Below are 17495 nucleotides of genomic sequence, written 5' to 3' on the forward strand. Positions count from 1 at the left end.
CCACTTTTTCATTATGCATCGTGGCAATAATGTAATTATATGTGTCAACACTGCTTTTCTTTCCGCCATGTGCATACAGTAGTCAGTCGTTGTTCAGTGGTCACTGTATCGACAAGCATGGACTTGCTTCCCTCTGCTTGTTACATTTATGTCCGTTTATCTTCATTATACAAGATTTTAAAGAACCTACTGGTTTAAATTGTCACCCTCCATTACATTTATCACATGGATGTACAGTGAACCCTCGTTTATCGCGGTAGATAGGTTCCAGACGCGGCCGCGATAGGTGAAATTCCGCGAAGTAGTAACATCATATTTACCTATTTATTTAACATGTATATTCGGACTTTTAAAACCTTCCCTTGTACGTAGTACTGTTAACAAACCACCCTTTAATGTACAGAACACTTAATGCATGTACTACAGCACCCTAAACTAAAACAGGCACAAATATTAAAGGCGATTTTATATCATGCGTTTCCTAAACACCTAAAAAGCACGATAAAAAATGGCAACCAATGTTTTGTTTACGTTCATCTCTGATCATAATGAAGAAACAAACTCATTTAGTGTACACATATATGTATAGGTTATTTTTTGCATCGATTATATTGATTATACAGTACTGTATGTTGATTTTTTTATTACCAATGTTTTAGTTTACGTATTTTTCTTAGGACTTCCAAATGAAATGTTTTTCTTTATGACGCCGCCTGAAACGACGGCGTCATAAAGTACTGTACGCTCAGTAAATAACCACGCTCAGAACAAACAAGGCATTTAACGCGCATGATGATAGTGATAAATAATGATACAGTACAGTATTTACAGTAAAAGCATTTACAAAATATGTTACCTTACAAATATAATTTACCGTATCTACTGTATATAAAATCATACAGTACTGTACAGCACATACAGTATTGTACGTAGCAAAGCAGGAAAACAATTTACGAGAGAGAGAGAGAGAGAGAGAGAGAGAGAGAGAGAGAGAGAGATTGTTTTACGTACGTACAGTAAATGTAAATTTTAAACATAAAAAATCAATTTACGAGAGAGAGAGAGAGAGAGAGAGAGAGAGAGAGAGAGAGAGAGAGATTGTTTTACGTACGTAAATGTAAATTTTAAACAAAAAAAATATGATAGGTTACAACATGTAGACTTTTAAAACCTTCCCTTTAACTTAATGCATACAGTACGTACAGTACTAAACTATAAAACAGGCACAAATACAGTTTTAGAATGTAAGAATATTAACCCTTTTACCCCCAAAGGACGTACTGGTACGTTTCACAAAAGCCATCCCTTTACCCCTATGGACGTACCGGTACGTCCTTGCAAAAAAATGCTATAAAAATTATTTTTTTCATATTTTTGATAATTTTTTGAGAAAATTCAGACATTTTCCAAGAGAATGAGACCAACCTGACCTCTCTATGACAAAAATTAAGGCTGTTAGAGCAATTTAAAAGAAATATACACCAAAATGTGCTGGGAAAAAAGTAACCCCTTGGGGGTTAAGGGTTGGAAATTTCCAAAAAGCCTGGGGGTAAAAGGGTTAAAGTAAAAAATAAAGATTGTTACTGTACTCACCACGAAAGAAGTTGAAGAAAAACTTGAATGATGATGGCGATGAATTTGCTGCACAGTAGAAATGATGATGAAGCTGATGATGTGTTCTACTGTACAGCCAGGTAGTATTTTACGTCTCTTCAGACGGAGGTGTCTTTTCCTGGGACACCTCTTCAACTTCTTCCCGGGAAACTTCTTCAATTTCTTCCGAAGGCGTACTAGCAGGAGGAACTGGCTCTTTTTTGCGAGGCTGGAAGAACATTGTGATCGGAAGTTGTTGCCGCTGCTTCTTTTTTCGATCCAAGAGCATTTTGTAGGGAGTCATGATTTCATCATTCTTGTTGTAGAATTGCATCGAGCGAACCATATCCTCGTCCCACTCTTGCAACATTTCTTTCAACTCCTTCGCATGGTTGCAGGCCTTGGCAAGCCGTTCAGTTAGGGGCTGGGAATGGCAGTCCAACAACTCGTCGACGTCTTCAGTCGTCATGTCGCCAAACCCGTCACCTCCAATTATGGCAGCCAACTGCACAGATTTGCGTATTGCAGAGTGTTGGATTTCCGACGGAGTAAATCCCTTGTCGTCGTAAACAATCTCGGGCCACAACTTCTTCCAGCTCGCATTCACGGTTGCAGGTTTCATCTCTTGAAGTGCCTTCTGAATATTCTGCAGGCACGTGGCTATGGTGTACTGCCGCCAGTACGCCTTCAAGTTAAAATCTTCATCCTCATTATCTTGGGCAGCATCCACACACGCAACGAGGTCCGCCAAGGTGTTCTTCGTGTAGAGGGCCTTGAACGCCCTGATAACCCCCTGGTCCATCGGTTGAATTAATGACGTGGTGTTGGGTGGCAGGAACTCAACCTGAATGCCCTCATGCGACAGGTCAGTTGTGTGTCCACCAGCGTTATCCATAAGGAGAAGGATCTTGAATGGCAAGCCCTTCTCTACGAGATATTTGCTGACTTGCGGGATAAAACACTGATGGAACCAGTTGGAGGTCAGCATCTTCGTAATCCATGCTTTTTGATTATGCATCCAGTACACGGGAAGGAGATTCTTATTTTTATTTTTCAAAGCGCGAGGATTTTTCGACTTATAAATAAGCCCCAGCTTTAGCAAAAATCCAGCAGCATTGCCACACATCACGAGGGTAACGCGATCCTTGAATGCTTTAAAGCCAGAGGCTTTGGCTTCCTCTTTGAACAGGAAAGTTCGCGACGGGATTCTCTTCCAAAACAAGCCGGTCTCATCCATATTAAAGACTTGTTCCGGCTTGTATCCACCTTCGGCGATAATATTCTTGAACGTCTGGTTCACGTAAGTTTCAGCAGCGGCAGTGTCAGCGGAAGCAGCCTCCCCATGCAGGGAAACGCTTTTCAGGGCGAAGCGTTTCTGAAACTTCGCGAACCATCCTTTGCTGGTGTAAAAACGTTTCTGAGGCTGGGAATCAGTGGATGTCCCTGGTTGAGGATCATCTGCATCATCATCATCTTCAGCATGGTTGCCGTCGTCGTCTTTAGGTTCCTTTGCAGCAAAATTCTCATATAAGCTCAAAGCCTTTGTTTGGATGGTGTTCGTATCCAAGGCTATGTTCTTCTTCCGGCAGTCGGCAATCCACACAGCTAAAGCACCTTCCATGCGTACGATCGTTTTATTACGCGTTGTAACGACTCGCTTCGCTGATCTGCTAAAGGTGATTGCAGCCGTCTTTCTAATGTTCGCCTCGTCCTTCTCGATATAGCGAACAGTAGATTCGTTGATGCCAAAATGGCGCCCAGCGGCCGCGTAACTTCTACCATCTTTTAACATATCGAGAAGCGTAACCTTCTCAGCTATCGTCATCATCCTTCGGTGGCGTTTAGGCTCACTACCAGCCTTAAGAGAAGCAGAACGCTTGGGAGCCATTACAGTAGGATTTGACAAAAAGTTCAACTTAAAAAAGTCGCACACAGCACAGATTCACAAACTTAAGAACGTCTACTCAGCGATACGCGGTAAGAGAAAGTGGACGACCCGGCCCCGCGAGAACCTAGATGCTGCGGGTTGGAGATGATGGCAAAACACCAATCACAGGCTAGATAACAAAACTTGAGTTCTGATTCGTCATCTATCAGCGCTTGAACCAATCACAACCCGTCTTACAGTATATGATGCGTAGGTTACCAACTCATAGAAGATGCCCCGCGCATACCGAACGTACGTAGATTAATAATACCGTAATAATAATAAATAATGATAATAATACAGTACAGTACTGTAATAATAATAATAATAATGATAATAATAATAACAATCATAATTTTATTAACAACAACAACAATAATAATAACAATATTTAATAGCTTTACGTATGCTACAGTGTTTTATTCTTTTGTAGGATGTGTGTGTGTGTGTCTCTCTCTCTCTCTCTCTCTCTCTCGTACGCTTATTCGAAATGTGATTTTTGCAACAAAGAATATTATTGGATGCAGTACTGTACTACGTACGTATACATACAAAAGATTCATGGAAAAGAAGCACATCCATTACATTTGTAGTACTGTACGTACAGTAGTAGTCAACAGCAGCCTTACGTACACCATTCTAATATTGTATGACTGCATCTGATTTGCGTTTCATGTTCGATTTAATTTTACTACGTACTGTATACAGTACTGAATTATCGTAGGATAATACAGTACAGTACAGTAATACAGTAATAATAATAATAATAATGATAATAATAATAACAATAATAATTTTATTAACAACAACAACAATAATAATAATAATAACAATACAGTACTGTAATAATAATACAGCTTTACGTACGCTATTTTACGCTTTTGTTGTACTGTAGGATGTGTGTGTGTCTCTCTCTCTCTCTCTCTATCTCTATCTCTCTCTCTCGTACGCTTATTCGAAATGTGATTTTTGCAACAAAGAATATTATTGGATGCAGTACTGTACTACGTACGTATACATACAAAAGATTCATGGAAAAGAAGCACATCCATTACATTTGTAGTACTGTACGTACAGTAGTAGTCAACAGCAGCCTTACACCATTCTAATATGGTATGACTGCATCTGATTTGCGTTTCATGTTCGATTTAATTTTACTACGTACTGTATACAGTACTGTATTATCGTATGATCACATTCTCTTTTCGTGTTTTATTTCTTTCTGTGCTGAATTATATATCATATGTAATGCAATGAACAATCAGTAAGAGCAGATATTACTAATTACAGTATTAATGGAATTACAGGTAACAAAATATCGTATTTGGTTGTCTTCAGATTTCGCGGTACTTTCGAATTTTCCGGAAAATCCGCGATATGTATATATATATATGGGTTATGGAAAAAACCCGCGAAGTGGTGAATCCGCGATTGTCGAACCGCGAAGTAGCGAGGGTTCACTGTATGTGGCAGTATCACACACATGGCGCAGTGAGTAACCGGACGTTAAGGATTCCAAGACGACGACCGCCATTGTTGTTTACTTCTCGTCTCGTCTCGCACATTGGATCCCTTACAGTGACTCAAGATTTTAACTACAGTGTCTCTTAAGAACGATACAGTGTTTGTGCAGTGCAGGGTTAGAGTGTCAGTGTGTTACAGTGCTGTGTTGTATTATGTTAGTGTCCTTGCCAACATTTTTTTTAGGACATTTGAACTCTGGCGCCATTTTTCTATGCCGTCCCACCACACATCCTCCCTCTTTCATGCATCGATGGTGACTGAGGCCCGAGGCTCTCGCCCAGAGGCACGCTTACTCACCCCGCCCGCCTCCCCTCTGATCGCAACACACACTCGCTCATCTTACCCTACTGCCGCTTATTTCACAAGCTCACTGACAAACATTGTAATTTTTAACTATCCAAAGTGATTTCTTTCGCTTACATACAGCGATTTGGATATTTTTCTGGCTCTTTACAGATTTCAAGCTCTCTTACGACACCAAACTCAATATGGCTGAGCAAGAGGAACAGCTAATTGATTTAATGGATCAGACAGAGGATCAGACAGAGGATCAGGCAGAGGATCAAACGGAGGGTCTGACGACGGACGAAGTACCTTTGCACCTCCCCACTGCTGATGAAGATACCAGCACCACTCTCCCTCCTCCCCTGACTCCCAATAGGTCAGGAGACCACAGTAATGATATACTTCATCTCATCCATTTTCTACAGACTTCCAGCCTGCAAGAACAAGACCGACGACGACAAGAGGAGCAGACCTTCAGACTACAGGTGGAGCAATCAAGACAGGAAGACAACCAGCGGTTCATGTCCCCTTTCTCCTTGCTATCAGGACAGATTGCGGCATCGTAACCCCAGCAACCTAACCCCATAATTGGACCTCCTGTTACACCTGTTCCCCCAACCCCTGACTTCTCAGTGCATACACCTACAACTTCTAGCAAGCCTACGGTCCATCCCCCACCTCTCTTGCAACAAGATGCAACGTATCAAGCGTTTCGCCAATGGAGACTGCGTTTTGAGGATTATGCAGCATTAGTTGGCCTTGATAGATTACATCAAACTTCCCAGCTGATTCACCTGAGAACCTGCATCTCCCTGGACGTCCAGCGCCTGCTTACGCATACACTGGGCATCCCTCCCAACACATCACTTTCCCTTACAGAGGTGTTGGATACACTACAGAAGCACTTTCGTAGCCTTAGAAATGAAGCCTTACGACGCAGGGAATTGTTGTCCTGTAAACAAGCTGTCGGAGAATCATTTACAGACTACTACGCACGCCTCAAGGATCTCGCTGATGAAGTGGACTTATGCACTGGCAACCCCACCTATTGCACTGAACGGCAATTGCAGATGGTAATTTTGATGGGTGTGAGAGACAAAGAGTTAATACAACGTCTTATCCCCCTCCAACCCTCATCTACCCTCGCAGAGTTTGTGACATGCTGCCGCTCCTACGAATCTACACGTGCAACTGTTTCAGCCATTGCATCTTCCCCTAGCCAAGTCAACGCAGTATCTACATACAAGAAGAACCAGCGTCTACAGAAGAGGACTTCTCATCGATCTCCTGATCAACATTCTCACCAGTCTCATAACAGTGACCCTTGTCAATATTGCTCTCGCAAACACGATTCCGGACAATGCCCAGCCACTGGTGCATCATGCAATAACTGTGGATGAACGGGTCATTGGCCCCGCACTCAGAAATGCCCTGCTAAGGAAGCTCAGTGCAATAGCTGCAAGAAACAGGGACATTTTGAGAAGATGTGTATGTCTACCAAGAAAAGTCAGACTGGGTATACAGCTTCACCTCCTACTACTAAGTCAAACACCAGCTGCCGTTTCGTGGGTGATAACTCGGGTAGTGAGTCCCCCACACCAGTTACTGTCTCTCTGTCATTTGGCGATACTGTATATCATCACATATCCAGCTAATCCCCGATACAGGAGCAGACATCACAGTGATCGGCACCATACATTTGGATGCACTCTGCCACCTCGGGCAAGCCTTGAACCTCCGCCCATGACAGACGTTGTGACAGCAGATGGATCCCCCATGACACCAGCTGTAGGATACTTCCAGGCAAAACTTCGTCTTGGCAACAAGTCTTGCTCAGCAACCATACATGTTCATGAGGATATCCAGACTCCCCTCCTCTCTCGTGAACATTGCCGAGCCCTTGCCATAGTGTCACCGGACTTCCCGAAGCCTATCCTCAAGGTAACACATGTCAACAGATGCGCTCAGTTTCCTGCCTCCGCCATGACGTCACCTGCAGCTATTAAGGACTATTTTCTTCGGCACTTCAGCGACGTCCTCATATCCAAGAAGGATCTACAAACCCAGCCACTAAAGAAAATGGCAGGCCCTCCAATGAGGATTCACCTGAAACCTGGCGCTACACCCTTCGCTGTCCATACGCCCAGGCCCATTCCGTTTGCTCTCAGAGATCAAGTGAAAGAAGAACTTGACTCCTTGGTGCAACAAGGAATCATCAGACCAGCAGGCGACAAACCCTCTGAATGGTGCCATCCCATGGTCTTGGTACCCAAGGACAAAGGTGTGCACATCACTGTGGATCACACCCATCTAAATTCTCAGGTAGCCCGCCCTACACACCCATCACCAACGCCCCATGATGCTGTCAGCAATATCTCTCCTACTGCGAAGTACTTCACCACAGCGGATGCCCTGCATGGCTATTGGCAAATGGAGTTGGCAGAAGAGGACCGCCACCTGACTACATTTATAACTCCGTACGGAAGATTCCAGCACTTTCGCGGGCCAATGGGATTTTCAGCAACAGGTGATGCATACTGCCTCCGTGAAGATATGGCACTACAAGGTGTTCCCAACTGTGTGAAGGTTGTAGATAATATCCTCCTTTCCGTCGAGGATCTCCCTTCCCACCTACAACACGTGCACCAGATGCTAACCAGATGCCGTCAATATGGCATCACCCTCAACAAGGACAAGTTCACTGTAGCTGCCCCTAAAGTTAACTTTTGCGGTTATGTCTTATCATCCGATGGTATTGCAGTAGACCCTGACAAGGTATCAGCTATACGGGACTTTCCTACACCATCTAACATGACAGATGACAGGTCGTTTATGGGTCGTGTCAATCAACTTGCCGACTTCACTCCAGACATCGCTGCAGCAGCACAGCCCCTACGTCCACTTATGAGCCCCAAATGTTCATTCGTCTGGATGCCCGACCATGAGCGAGCATTTAAGAAAGTCAAGACAGCTCTGACTTCACCTCCTGTCCTAGCACCCTTCAATCCTGCCTCGCCTGTAGTTCTACAAACAGATGCCTCACACTTATATGGTCTCGGCTATGTCCTCCTTCAAGATAACGGCCGAGGTCAGATGCGTCTCGTCCAGTGTGGCTCTCGTTTCCTTACGGATACTGAGACTCGTTACGCCACCATAGAGCTGGAGCTACTTGCAGTCACTTGGGCTATAGCTAAGTGCCGGCTCTACTTGTCCGGGCTTCAGCATTTCACCTTAATGACTGATCATCGTCCCTTGATACCGATTCTCAATCACTACACTCTGGATGCTATTGAGAATCCACGCCTTCAACGTCTCAAGATGAAAGTGGCCCCCTACATCTTCATTGCAGTATGGCGCGCAGGGAAACAACTTTGCATACCAGATGCCCTGTCCCGCTCCCCAACCAGTCGCCCCACACCTGAAGATGAAGAAGAATGCACTACTTCGACTGCACATGTCCGGCGTATCATTGCCAGCACCGCCACTTCTACTGACGACCAGGCAACAGGACCCATCATCGAAGAGGATAAGTCACTACAAGAGATCTGCATGGCCGCATCTCAGGATCAAGATTACAGTCGTCTCGTTCATTACGTATCCAATGGCTTTCCCACCAACCGCTATGATCTCCACGCTTCCGCCCTCCCGTATTAGAAGCTGCGGGACAACCTTTACGCGGATGGAGAGTTGGTATTGTATGGACCCCGGATCGTCCTCCCTGCAGCCCTCCGTCGACGCACCTTGGATCGACTCCACGACAGCCACCGAGGGATTGAAGCTACTCGACGTCGTGCAATGCAGACAGTATTCTGGCCAGGCATCAATGCAGATATTAAGAGTAAAGTAGAAAGCTTTGAGGCCTGCCAACAGCTTCTCCCTAGTCAGCAACAGGAACCTTACATGTGTGACGACCACCCATCCCGGCCCTTTGAAAGTGTGTCGGCTGACTTCTTCCACGTAGCAGGGAAATCCTTCATTGTTATTGCAGATAGACTTTCAGGCTGGCCTGTGGTTGTTCCCTGTGGACATGACACAACTACAGCCAGAGTTACAAGAATGTTCTGTGTTTTCTTTCGCGAGGTTGGTGTTTCACTCCGCTTACGAACTGATGGAGGACCCCCATTTTCCAGCCACGACTTCAAGCAATTTGCTGACCGCTGGGGAGTTCATCACATCATCACATCTCCACATTACCCTCAGTCTAATGGACACGCAGAAGCTGCTGTGAAAGCTGTGAAACACCTTATCCTCAAGACTGCCCCATCCGGGAACATAGATTGTGAAGCCTTTGATAGAGGACTGATGGAGCTTCGGAATACACCGAACCCTGCTGGACGCTCCCCTGCGCAGATTCTCTATGGCCGTCCTCTCCGCACTTGTGTTCCAGCCCACCCCAGATCATTCAAAGAGGAGTGGCAAACTAAGACCGAAGATTACGACCGCCGCACTGCTGCCCAAACCGACCAGGCCGTGAGCCTTTTCAACTCTCATGCCCGCCATCTACCCAAGCTCACCATCGGCCAACGAGTCAGGATACAGGACGCAACGACACTTCGATGGGACAAGATTGGTACCGTGATGGGCCACGGAATGGCCAGAAAGTATGAAGTACGCCTTCCAAGTGGTTGTGTATGGTTTCAAAACCGACGACATTTACGCCCAGTGACTAATATAAGTGATGACACCTCTCCCCAAGACCCTGTGTCCCCTTGTTCTGGCCAGGAAAGAGAGCCATCATCCGAACGCTCCAATGTCCCTCGTCATTCACTTCGACTAGCTCAGAGAAATTACCGTTCCGCTCGAGACACTGCTACGAGCGTAAAGGGGGAGGGAGGTGTATAGATATCTAATGTTAGGCTGTATATTATTTATGTTACGTACAGTTTATGAACATTAATGTACATTTGCTTTATTATTATTTTGTAGAAGAATGATATTTATTTCCATTTATCTTTTCCTATTACATATACTGTAAGACCACTTTTTCATTATGCATCGTGGCAACAATGTAATTATATGTGTCAACACTGCTTTTCTTTCCGCCATGTGCATACAGTAGTCAGTCGTTGTTCAGTGGTCACTGTATCGACAAGCATGGACCTGCTTCCCTCTGCTTGTTACATTTATGTCCGTTTATCTTCATTATACAAGATTTTAAAGAACCTACTGGTTTAAATTGTCACCCTCCATTACATTTATCACATGGATGTATGTGGCAGTATCACACATATATATCACATCACTTTTCCCTTTGTCCACAAAGCAAAGAGTATGTACATAATCATTTAAGGGTTTAAAGGCCGCTCGTGAATGGGAGGGGCAAGGGACAGTGATATTAACCTATCAAGCAGGACAATGCCCTACAGACTGACTGACATATGATCTGCGCCCAAGCCCCCTCTCCACCCAAGCAGATAGATCTGTAGGCTCCTCCAAAGCCCACATCCTTAGCTCACAAGGATGGTGAGGTTGCAGTAACCAAAGAAACTAACGAGTTTGAGTGGGACTCGAACTCCAGGCTGTCTGATCTTTTCTTACTTCGCTTGCAATAATCATTTGTTTATTTTTTTTTATTTTGCAAGTGCGTTTGCTTAATAGGAGAAGTGCATAGAAGGTGAGCAAGTGGTAAAGTGAAATTTGTTCCTTCAAAGATACAAACATTCTGTTCCATGTAATGTGTATCTTGTGAAGGGCAGGACTGTAGGTAGTTCACCTACGGAAGAGATAGAGCTGCTGACCTGTCAGGCGATGAACTTTTCTTTGAGCATTACTTAGTTTGCTTGGAGTGTCACTTCTTCAGTAGGGATTCTTCTGTTGCAGGCCTAATGCGGCATGCTTGAATTGTTCTTGAGTAGGAACCCTGCAAAGTACCAGTGTTCTCTCTCTCCCCTTTCTTTTTGTGGGGGACTTCCCTTGTGGGAGTTGTTGACAAAAGGCTGGTTGCATAGAAAGGCCTTTCTCTCAGTTCCTTGGGCCTTAGCAATTAGTCTTCTCCTTCAGGAGGAAGTGACAGTACTTTCCTGTTCACTAATATCTTTGAGGTCAATCAAGCATATCTGAATAAAGAGGCCGGGGGAAGGTTGTGAGTTGCGCCCATCCTTAGCCTCAGTGTTTTTTTCCATTCGGAGCTCATGGCTGACCAATAGCATCAGGGTTTGGGAGTTTGGCGGGAGGCTGATGAGGGTATCGGTTATGTTCATCCTTGAGCCCGATGTTGCTCAGGTGGATATTGATTGTTACTTTTTTTTTTTACGTCTTAGGGGTCGGTCAGTTGAAGATGAAACCAGTGTGACAGCTTTTTGCACCGTCTTTGACTGGACACCAACTACTTAGACGATCAAGGGTAAGGATGCAATCTTTCGCCTTTGGCAAGAGAAACAGTGGTCCCTTCCATGCAGGACACTGGGGTGTATCGAGTGGTGTCATGTTCTGCCAGCTTTCAGGAAAGTCCCAGAGACACTCACTGTTGGGGTTCATAAAGTGTCTCCATTGCCAGAGCTTTTTCACAGCAGAACATGTACTTCCTCTCCTGTCTCTGCTAAATAAGCTTTTTGGTAGAGTTTGGGTCCATCCTCTTCAGTGGAATAGTACATGCTTGAAGGAAGGTCAGAGCAGTCTTATCTACTCTGGGGTCAGTTGGTCCTCTTTCTGAGTGTTTGAACTTGTATAGCTCCTACTACCTGATGGCATCATAAGGTGTTTTCTTCAAGACTCTCTCTCTCTTCTCTGATTTGGCAAGAGGTAGGAGTTTTAAAGGCTATCTCATCATGTCAGTTACAGAGGGATGTTACAAAGACCCAAATCCTGCTCAAGCCTTTCCCTACAAATATTTGAGTCTGAGATTCCTGAGGTCCTACAGGGACTGTAGCGGACAAGTGTGCATCTGGTCCAAGGTAACACGTCCAGCATGTCTCGAGGAAAAGCGGAATGATTAGCCCTTCTCCCTTTTCTTTTTCTCCTGTGGAGGGGGAGAGGCAGCCTCAACTGTTGCGCAGTGGTTGGATGACTGTTGCTTATCAGTTATGCAACAGAGCGCCTTTCAAGCAAGACTGCCAATATTAGCCAAGGCCTTAACAGCTTCTACATCTCTATGATTATCTGTTATAAGGTTGTTGGAGTCACCCTCCTTGTTGCCTCACAGGACCAGGAAGGATCACATGTTCAGGAAGAAAAACCTTCCAATCTAGTTCTTGGAGACACTCTACCCAAAGACATGTCTCCTATTTAAAGGACAATGATTTGTTGTTGTGGCCTGATTGGTAAAGTCTCTGCCTGGTGTTTGCCAGTCGTTGGTTCGAGTCCTGCTCAGACTCGTTAGTTCCTTTAATGTCTGCAACCTTATCATTCTTATGAGCTAAGGAGAGGGGTTTGGGGGGAGCCCATAAATCTTATCTGTTGTCATCAGCAGCCACTACCTGGTCCTCCCTGGTCCTAGCTTGGGTGGAGAGGAGGCTTGGGTGCTGACCATATAATATATGGTCAGTCTCCAGGGCATTGCCCTGCTTGCTAGGGCCATGTCACTGTCCCTTGCCTCTGCCATTCATGAGTGACCTTTAAGCATTTAGGAACATCATAAATTTTTAGGGTAATTTGTATTTTTCGTAACTATACAAACCCGAGTCCTTTAAGCTACACTTGTTCCGACACTAGATATAAACTTTCGCTTTTTATAAGGATTATACTTTCTGTGAAGCTGGAAGGTAGCTATAAGACTTTTAGCAAGGTGTAAACTACCCTGCTGCTAGTTAGCAGGGTTTGGAGGGTTACGGTTTGCTACCTCTCCTGCTCACACACCGGTGATTTAGCTCACTTTGCTTTTGGCTCGGATGGTGAACGGTCGTTGCCGTTCTTCATCCTCACGATTTAACTCACTTTTCTTTTGGCTCGGATGGTGAGCGGTCGTTGCTGTTCTTCATCCTCACCAAGTCATATTTTGGATTGCCATTAATGCTTTTTGTTTGTGCTTTCTCTTCAATAATGTGTGTTTGTGTTGACTTCTGTGACCACGCAGACCTGGCCTGGACTTGAAGGCCGGCCTTGCTAGACCTTCATGTCAGCCGTGAACACCGACCACCACACCCTTTGTCTTGCCTGCAGAGGTCAACGGTGTGATAGTGGTAATAAGTGTAGTGAGTGTCGGGAGCGGTCTGCCTCCTGGTGGGAAAGGTTTGGGCGACAGCTAAAGAAGAAGTCAAAGCGAGATATTTCTTTTTTGAAGGTTCCTTCGAAGGGAAAAAACCCAAGACGTCTTCTTCTCCCTCCCGGACTTCCTCCGAAGCTCTTACTTGTTCAGCCTCTTCTGTGGTCGTCCTTGGGGTATCTGGGTCTGCCTTCCAAGGACTCCTTACTGCATATTATCCTCCGCGGTGCAAGTGTGCAGCTGTCGTCGACTTCGAAGGTAGATCCTCTAGCTCTAGTCGACATTGTGGTGTCAGAGGTATCTTTTGTGGTTGCTACCGATGCCCCTGCCCCTCTAGACTCTCCAGCTGTTGCTGCCAACTACGTTTCTCCCCGTTCCTGCTCATCCTTTGAGGGGGAAACTTAAATCCATCGTCTGTCTGTCCTGCTAGTATTTTTCCCCCTCGGGGGAGTTCTCTTATAGACTCCTCTTAAGAGGACTGCTGCTCAAGGTCAGCTTGCTCATCCCATGGCCCCTAGAGGGCGTTTCCGTTACAGAGCTCGCCTTCCACTTCGCCTTAGAGGTCGCTCATCACCATCGGTGAAAAGGTACCTCTTCAGCTTTTCAGCCTCGTCTTTGCAGCCGTCCCCCGCAGAGGAGCCTCTGCTTCTGTCGTCTTCTGGCCCTCGACCTCCGCCCGTTCCTGGTCTTTCTCCTGACGATGCTGCCGCTAGCCCTTGGACTTCGACCCTGGACTCTTCTGTGGATCGTTTGTGATCCTCATCGTTGGATGTTCGCCCTTCCAAAGGGCACATCCCTGGTCCAGTTTACCCTTCTTGCCGACCTGCTGACCTTCCGTCACCGTTCCTGTCTCCTGTACATCCTCCGGAGGTTCTACTTAAGCGTTCAGCTGCTTGACAATGCTCTCCAGCTTGCCTGCGCCCTGCAGTGCACCAGTGCTCTCCAACAACACGTTATCGCCAGCCTGCACTCCAACGCTTTCCAGAGTGTCTTCACTCCAGCGCGTCATCTCTCTCCAGGGCTTAAACGTTCGCCTAGCCTCTAGCCTTCTGCTCGTCCTCAGCGCTCTCCAATACCCCAGTGATCTTCCGATCGCTGGCGCTTTCCAGCACAGCCCCACCGATCCAAAGAGTAACGTTTGCGAGCTTGCCAGCGCTCGCCAGCCAACCTGCGCTCACCAGCGCAACTGCACTCTCCAGCTTGAGCTTGTCAGCGCTACCCTGCGCAACAGCACTCCCTGAGGCGTCAGATCTCTCATGCACAGCCTCGGTCTCCGGCTCACCATCGCTCTCCTGCATGAAAGTACTCTCCAAACCAACAGCGCCCTCCGGTACACAAGCACCAGTACTCTACTGCGCATCAGCGCTCTCCTGTGACAAAGCTCTCTCCGGCTTGTCAGCACCCTCCAGCTCGCTGGCACTCTCCAGTTCACCAGTGGTCACTTAGACACCCGCGCTCTCCAGCGCATTTACCGGAAATTTGCCACCAGCATCCTCCTGCGCAGCGCCGTACTGCGCGCCGTCGTTCTCTTGCGCATTCACTGGAAACTGCACACCAGCATCATCCTATGCAGCCCCTTACTGTGCAACAGCGCTCTCCTGTGTGATAGTGCTCTCCTGCCCATTAACGCTTTCCTGTGCGCCAGCGCTCTCCTGCGCGCCAGCACTTTCGTGCGCACAAACGCTATCTGACCCACCAGCGCTCATCAATGCACCAGCACTCACCGGCCCACTTGCGCCATGCCCATGAGCAGGTTCTAGAGGCTCCTAGGTTTAAGGAACATCGAATCAATAGGTAACCATCGCCTCATTCCCCTCCCCGCAAATGCTTTGTAGCGCGACTGCTCGGGAAAGGGGAAGGGGTCTCCACAGAAGAGTTAAGAATCCCGAAGCTGTCTTCCCCTAAGGCGGACCCATCAAGAGCAGATAATCCTTGCAGGGAACCTTTGGTCCCTTTCCCTTCAGGAGATCTGTCTGACAGTGCATCAGTCAGTCAACAACTGTGGTTCAGTGCTATGGTCAGAGCAGTGGTGCAAGCCTTCAACCCTGCTCTGTCTGCACGCTCTTCGGAACATCCGTCAGCTCCAGCAGACCTACTGCAAGGAACCACGGCTTCTTCTTTTCCCCTGAAGAGGAAGAGAGGAGTCTCAGACGTGGTCTCTTCCCCGGGTGTAAAGCTGACTCCTGTTAGGCCATCGAGGCCTGCTCCTCCTGTATCTCCCACCGGACACCCCTACCTCATCTCTGCCAAGGGAGTCATGGAGATTTCTCCATCACCGATTGAAGTCGGGAGGGACACGACAATCCGGCCTTCGATGCTTGAATCCTACTTCCTTCCTCGGAAGGAATCTAAGGACTTCAAGACCCTTCCGAAGTCCTCTTCAAGGACTTCTAAGGCTGCAGATGCAGCCTGTCACTCTAGGAATGTCCCCAACCCACCCTGAGAATAGCTCTCGCTGGTGGAAGAAGGAAACTTTGCTGCAAGTCCAACATTGGAAGGAGAGCAGAAAGAGTCGTAACATGCATTCTGGCAGGTTCTGACTCTCATGAGGGTTCTCAATGCGTTTACCGACACAGAGATATTGTTACCTTTGGGTAAGGTATGGAGTGGACCATCTGGGAAGTATACTCTCCTTGTGCCAATAGTGGAGAATGCAAATTTCCTTTCCAAGATGTGATACCTTAATATTCTCGAGCAGTCTAATCAAAATATTTCAAATCAAAATTTACTCTTTTATTTGTTCCTATGGATTTGACCCTGGTGGGGTGGGATTGGGTAACGTCTATGGTTGATTCTAAGATTCCTACATTACTGAGAATTCTTACCTAGACTACTCACACTGCTAGTATCACACATTCCCACAGATTATTCAGGTTGTTAACTGTGGTTTGAACGAATTGTTTAGCAAGGTATCAGGGTTTCTCCCTGTTACGTACAGAGCATGTACGGGAAAACCCTGGGTCAAAGACAAACCAGTTGGTTTGGATTTCCACCTGTATGGGAAAACCCTGGGTCAAAGACAAACCAGTTGGTTTGGATTTCCACCCTCCTAAGGAGTGAATCAATCCATATAAATAGCGAGGGTTTGTATTTAGTGTCGAAATAATTACAAATTTGGAAATTATTTGTATTTTTTTCAACGATACAAACCTGTAGCTATTTATGGAAATTGGACCGCCATCACCTGTCCCCCAAGAAATCCTGCCTGCAATAAAAAGTTATGAGACATACAGGTGTGTGTGAGTCGGGTGGTTACCCCGTTAACTAGCGGTAGGGTAGTTTACACCTCGGTAAAAGTCTTATGGTTACCTTCCAGCTTCGCCGAAAGTATAATCTCTATAAATAGCTATAGGTTTTTATTGTTAGGAAAAATACAAATTTCTTCCAAATTTGTAATTTTTCTCCTCCGTCCTTGATGTGATACAATCATGCAGGCAGATGTCCCTACCTGTCCTCCAGCGCACACAGAGGACATACATCTATTTAAATGACTCAGGTTTGTATGCATGTAGTTAGGGAGAGTACAATTTACTTTGAAGATTTGTTATCTTTTTCTATCTAATTTCATATCCAAAAGTTTTTCTAAGTAGAGACATTAGTGAGGAATCTCGGATCACAATTTAAATTTCTTGATACTAATGTTACATCTTTTTCCAGGTCTAGATATATTTGATAAGAGCTGTGAGCAAAAGAAATGTGGCGAAAATGAATACTGTATGGAGAGACCTACCCCTTACGTAAGCACGTACCTGTATTCAAATGAAATTAAGTGTATGTGTAACCCTGGCTTTCTGCGCATTGATTTAGATTGTAGAGAAGGTAAGTAATTAGTTCCTGCATGAAAACAAAAAATTCATTCTTTAATAGGAATATATTTTCAGTGAGCTGGAATGGATATAGAAACTTTAACAAGGTCAGTGCTGTTGTGAGCACAAGGAAGTGGGGGAGACAGCAGTCTACCCGACCGTATCACGTCAATTTTGTCTTTTGCTGTAAGTTTATTGCTACTCTCCTTAACTATTGGAT

The 17495-nt window shown here is 45.7% G+C and overlaps 1 protein-coding gene across 2 annotated transcripts in view; it reads left to right on the top strand.

Moving 5' to 3' along the window:
• Positions 1 to 17495, top strand: part of LOC137658801 (uncharacterized) — a 286791-nt gene that overhangs the window by 23358 nt on the left and 245938 nt on the right. The window contains exon 3 of one of the 2 annotated variants that reach the window (XM_068393850.1): positions 17127 to 17288. The exons of the other annotated variant lie outside the window; for it this stretch is intronic. Coding sequence (XP_068249951.1) covers positions 17127 to 17288 — 162 coding nt within the window. The remainder of the gene's footprint in view (positions 1 to 17126; positions 17289 to 17495) is intronic. 2 annotated transcript variants of the gene reach the window in all.

This window comes from Palaemon carinicauda, chromosome 19, assembly GCF_036898095.1.
Source record: "Palaemon carinicauda isolate YSFRI2023 chromosome 19, ASM3689809v2, whole genome shotgun sequence".
Lineage (NCBI taxonomy): Eukaryota > Metazoa > Arthropoda > Malacostraca > Decapoda > Palaemonidae > Palaemon > Palaemon carinicauda.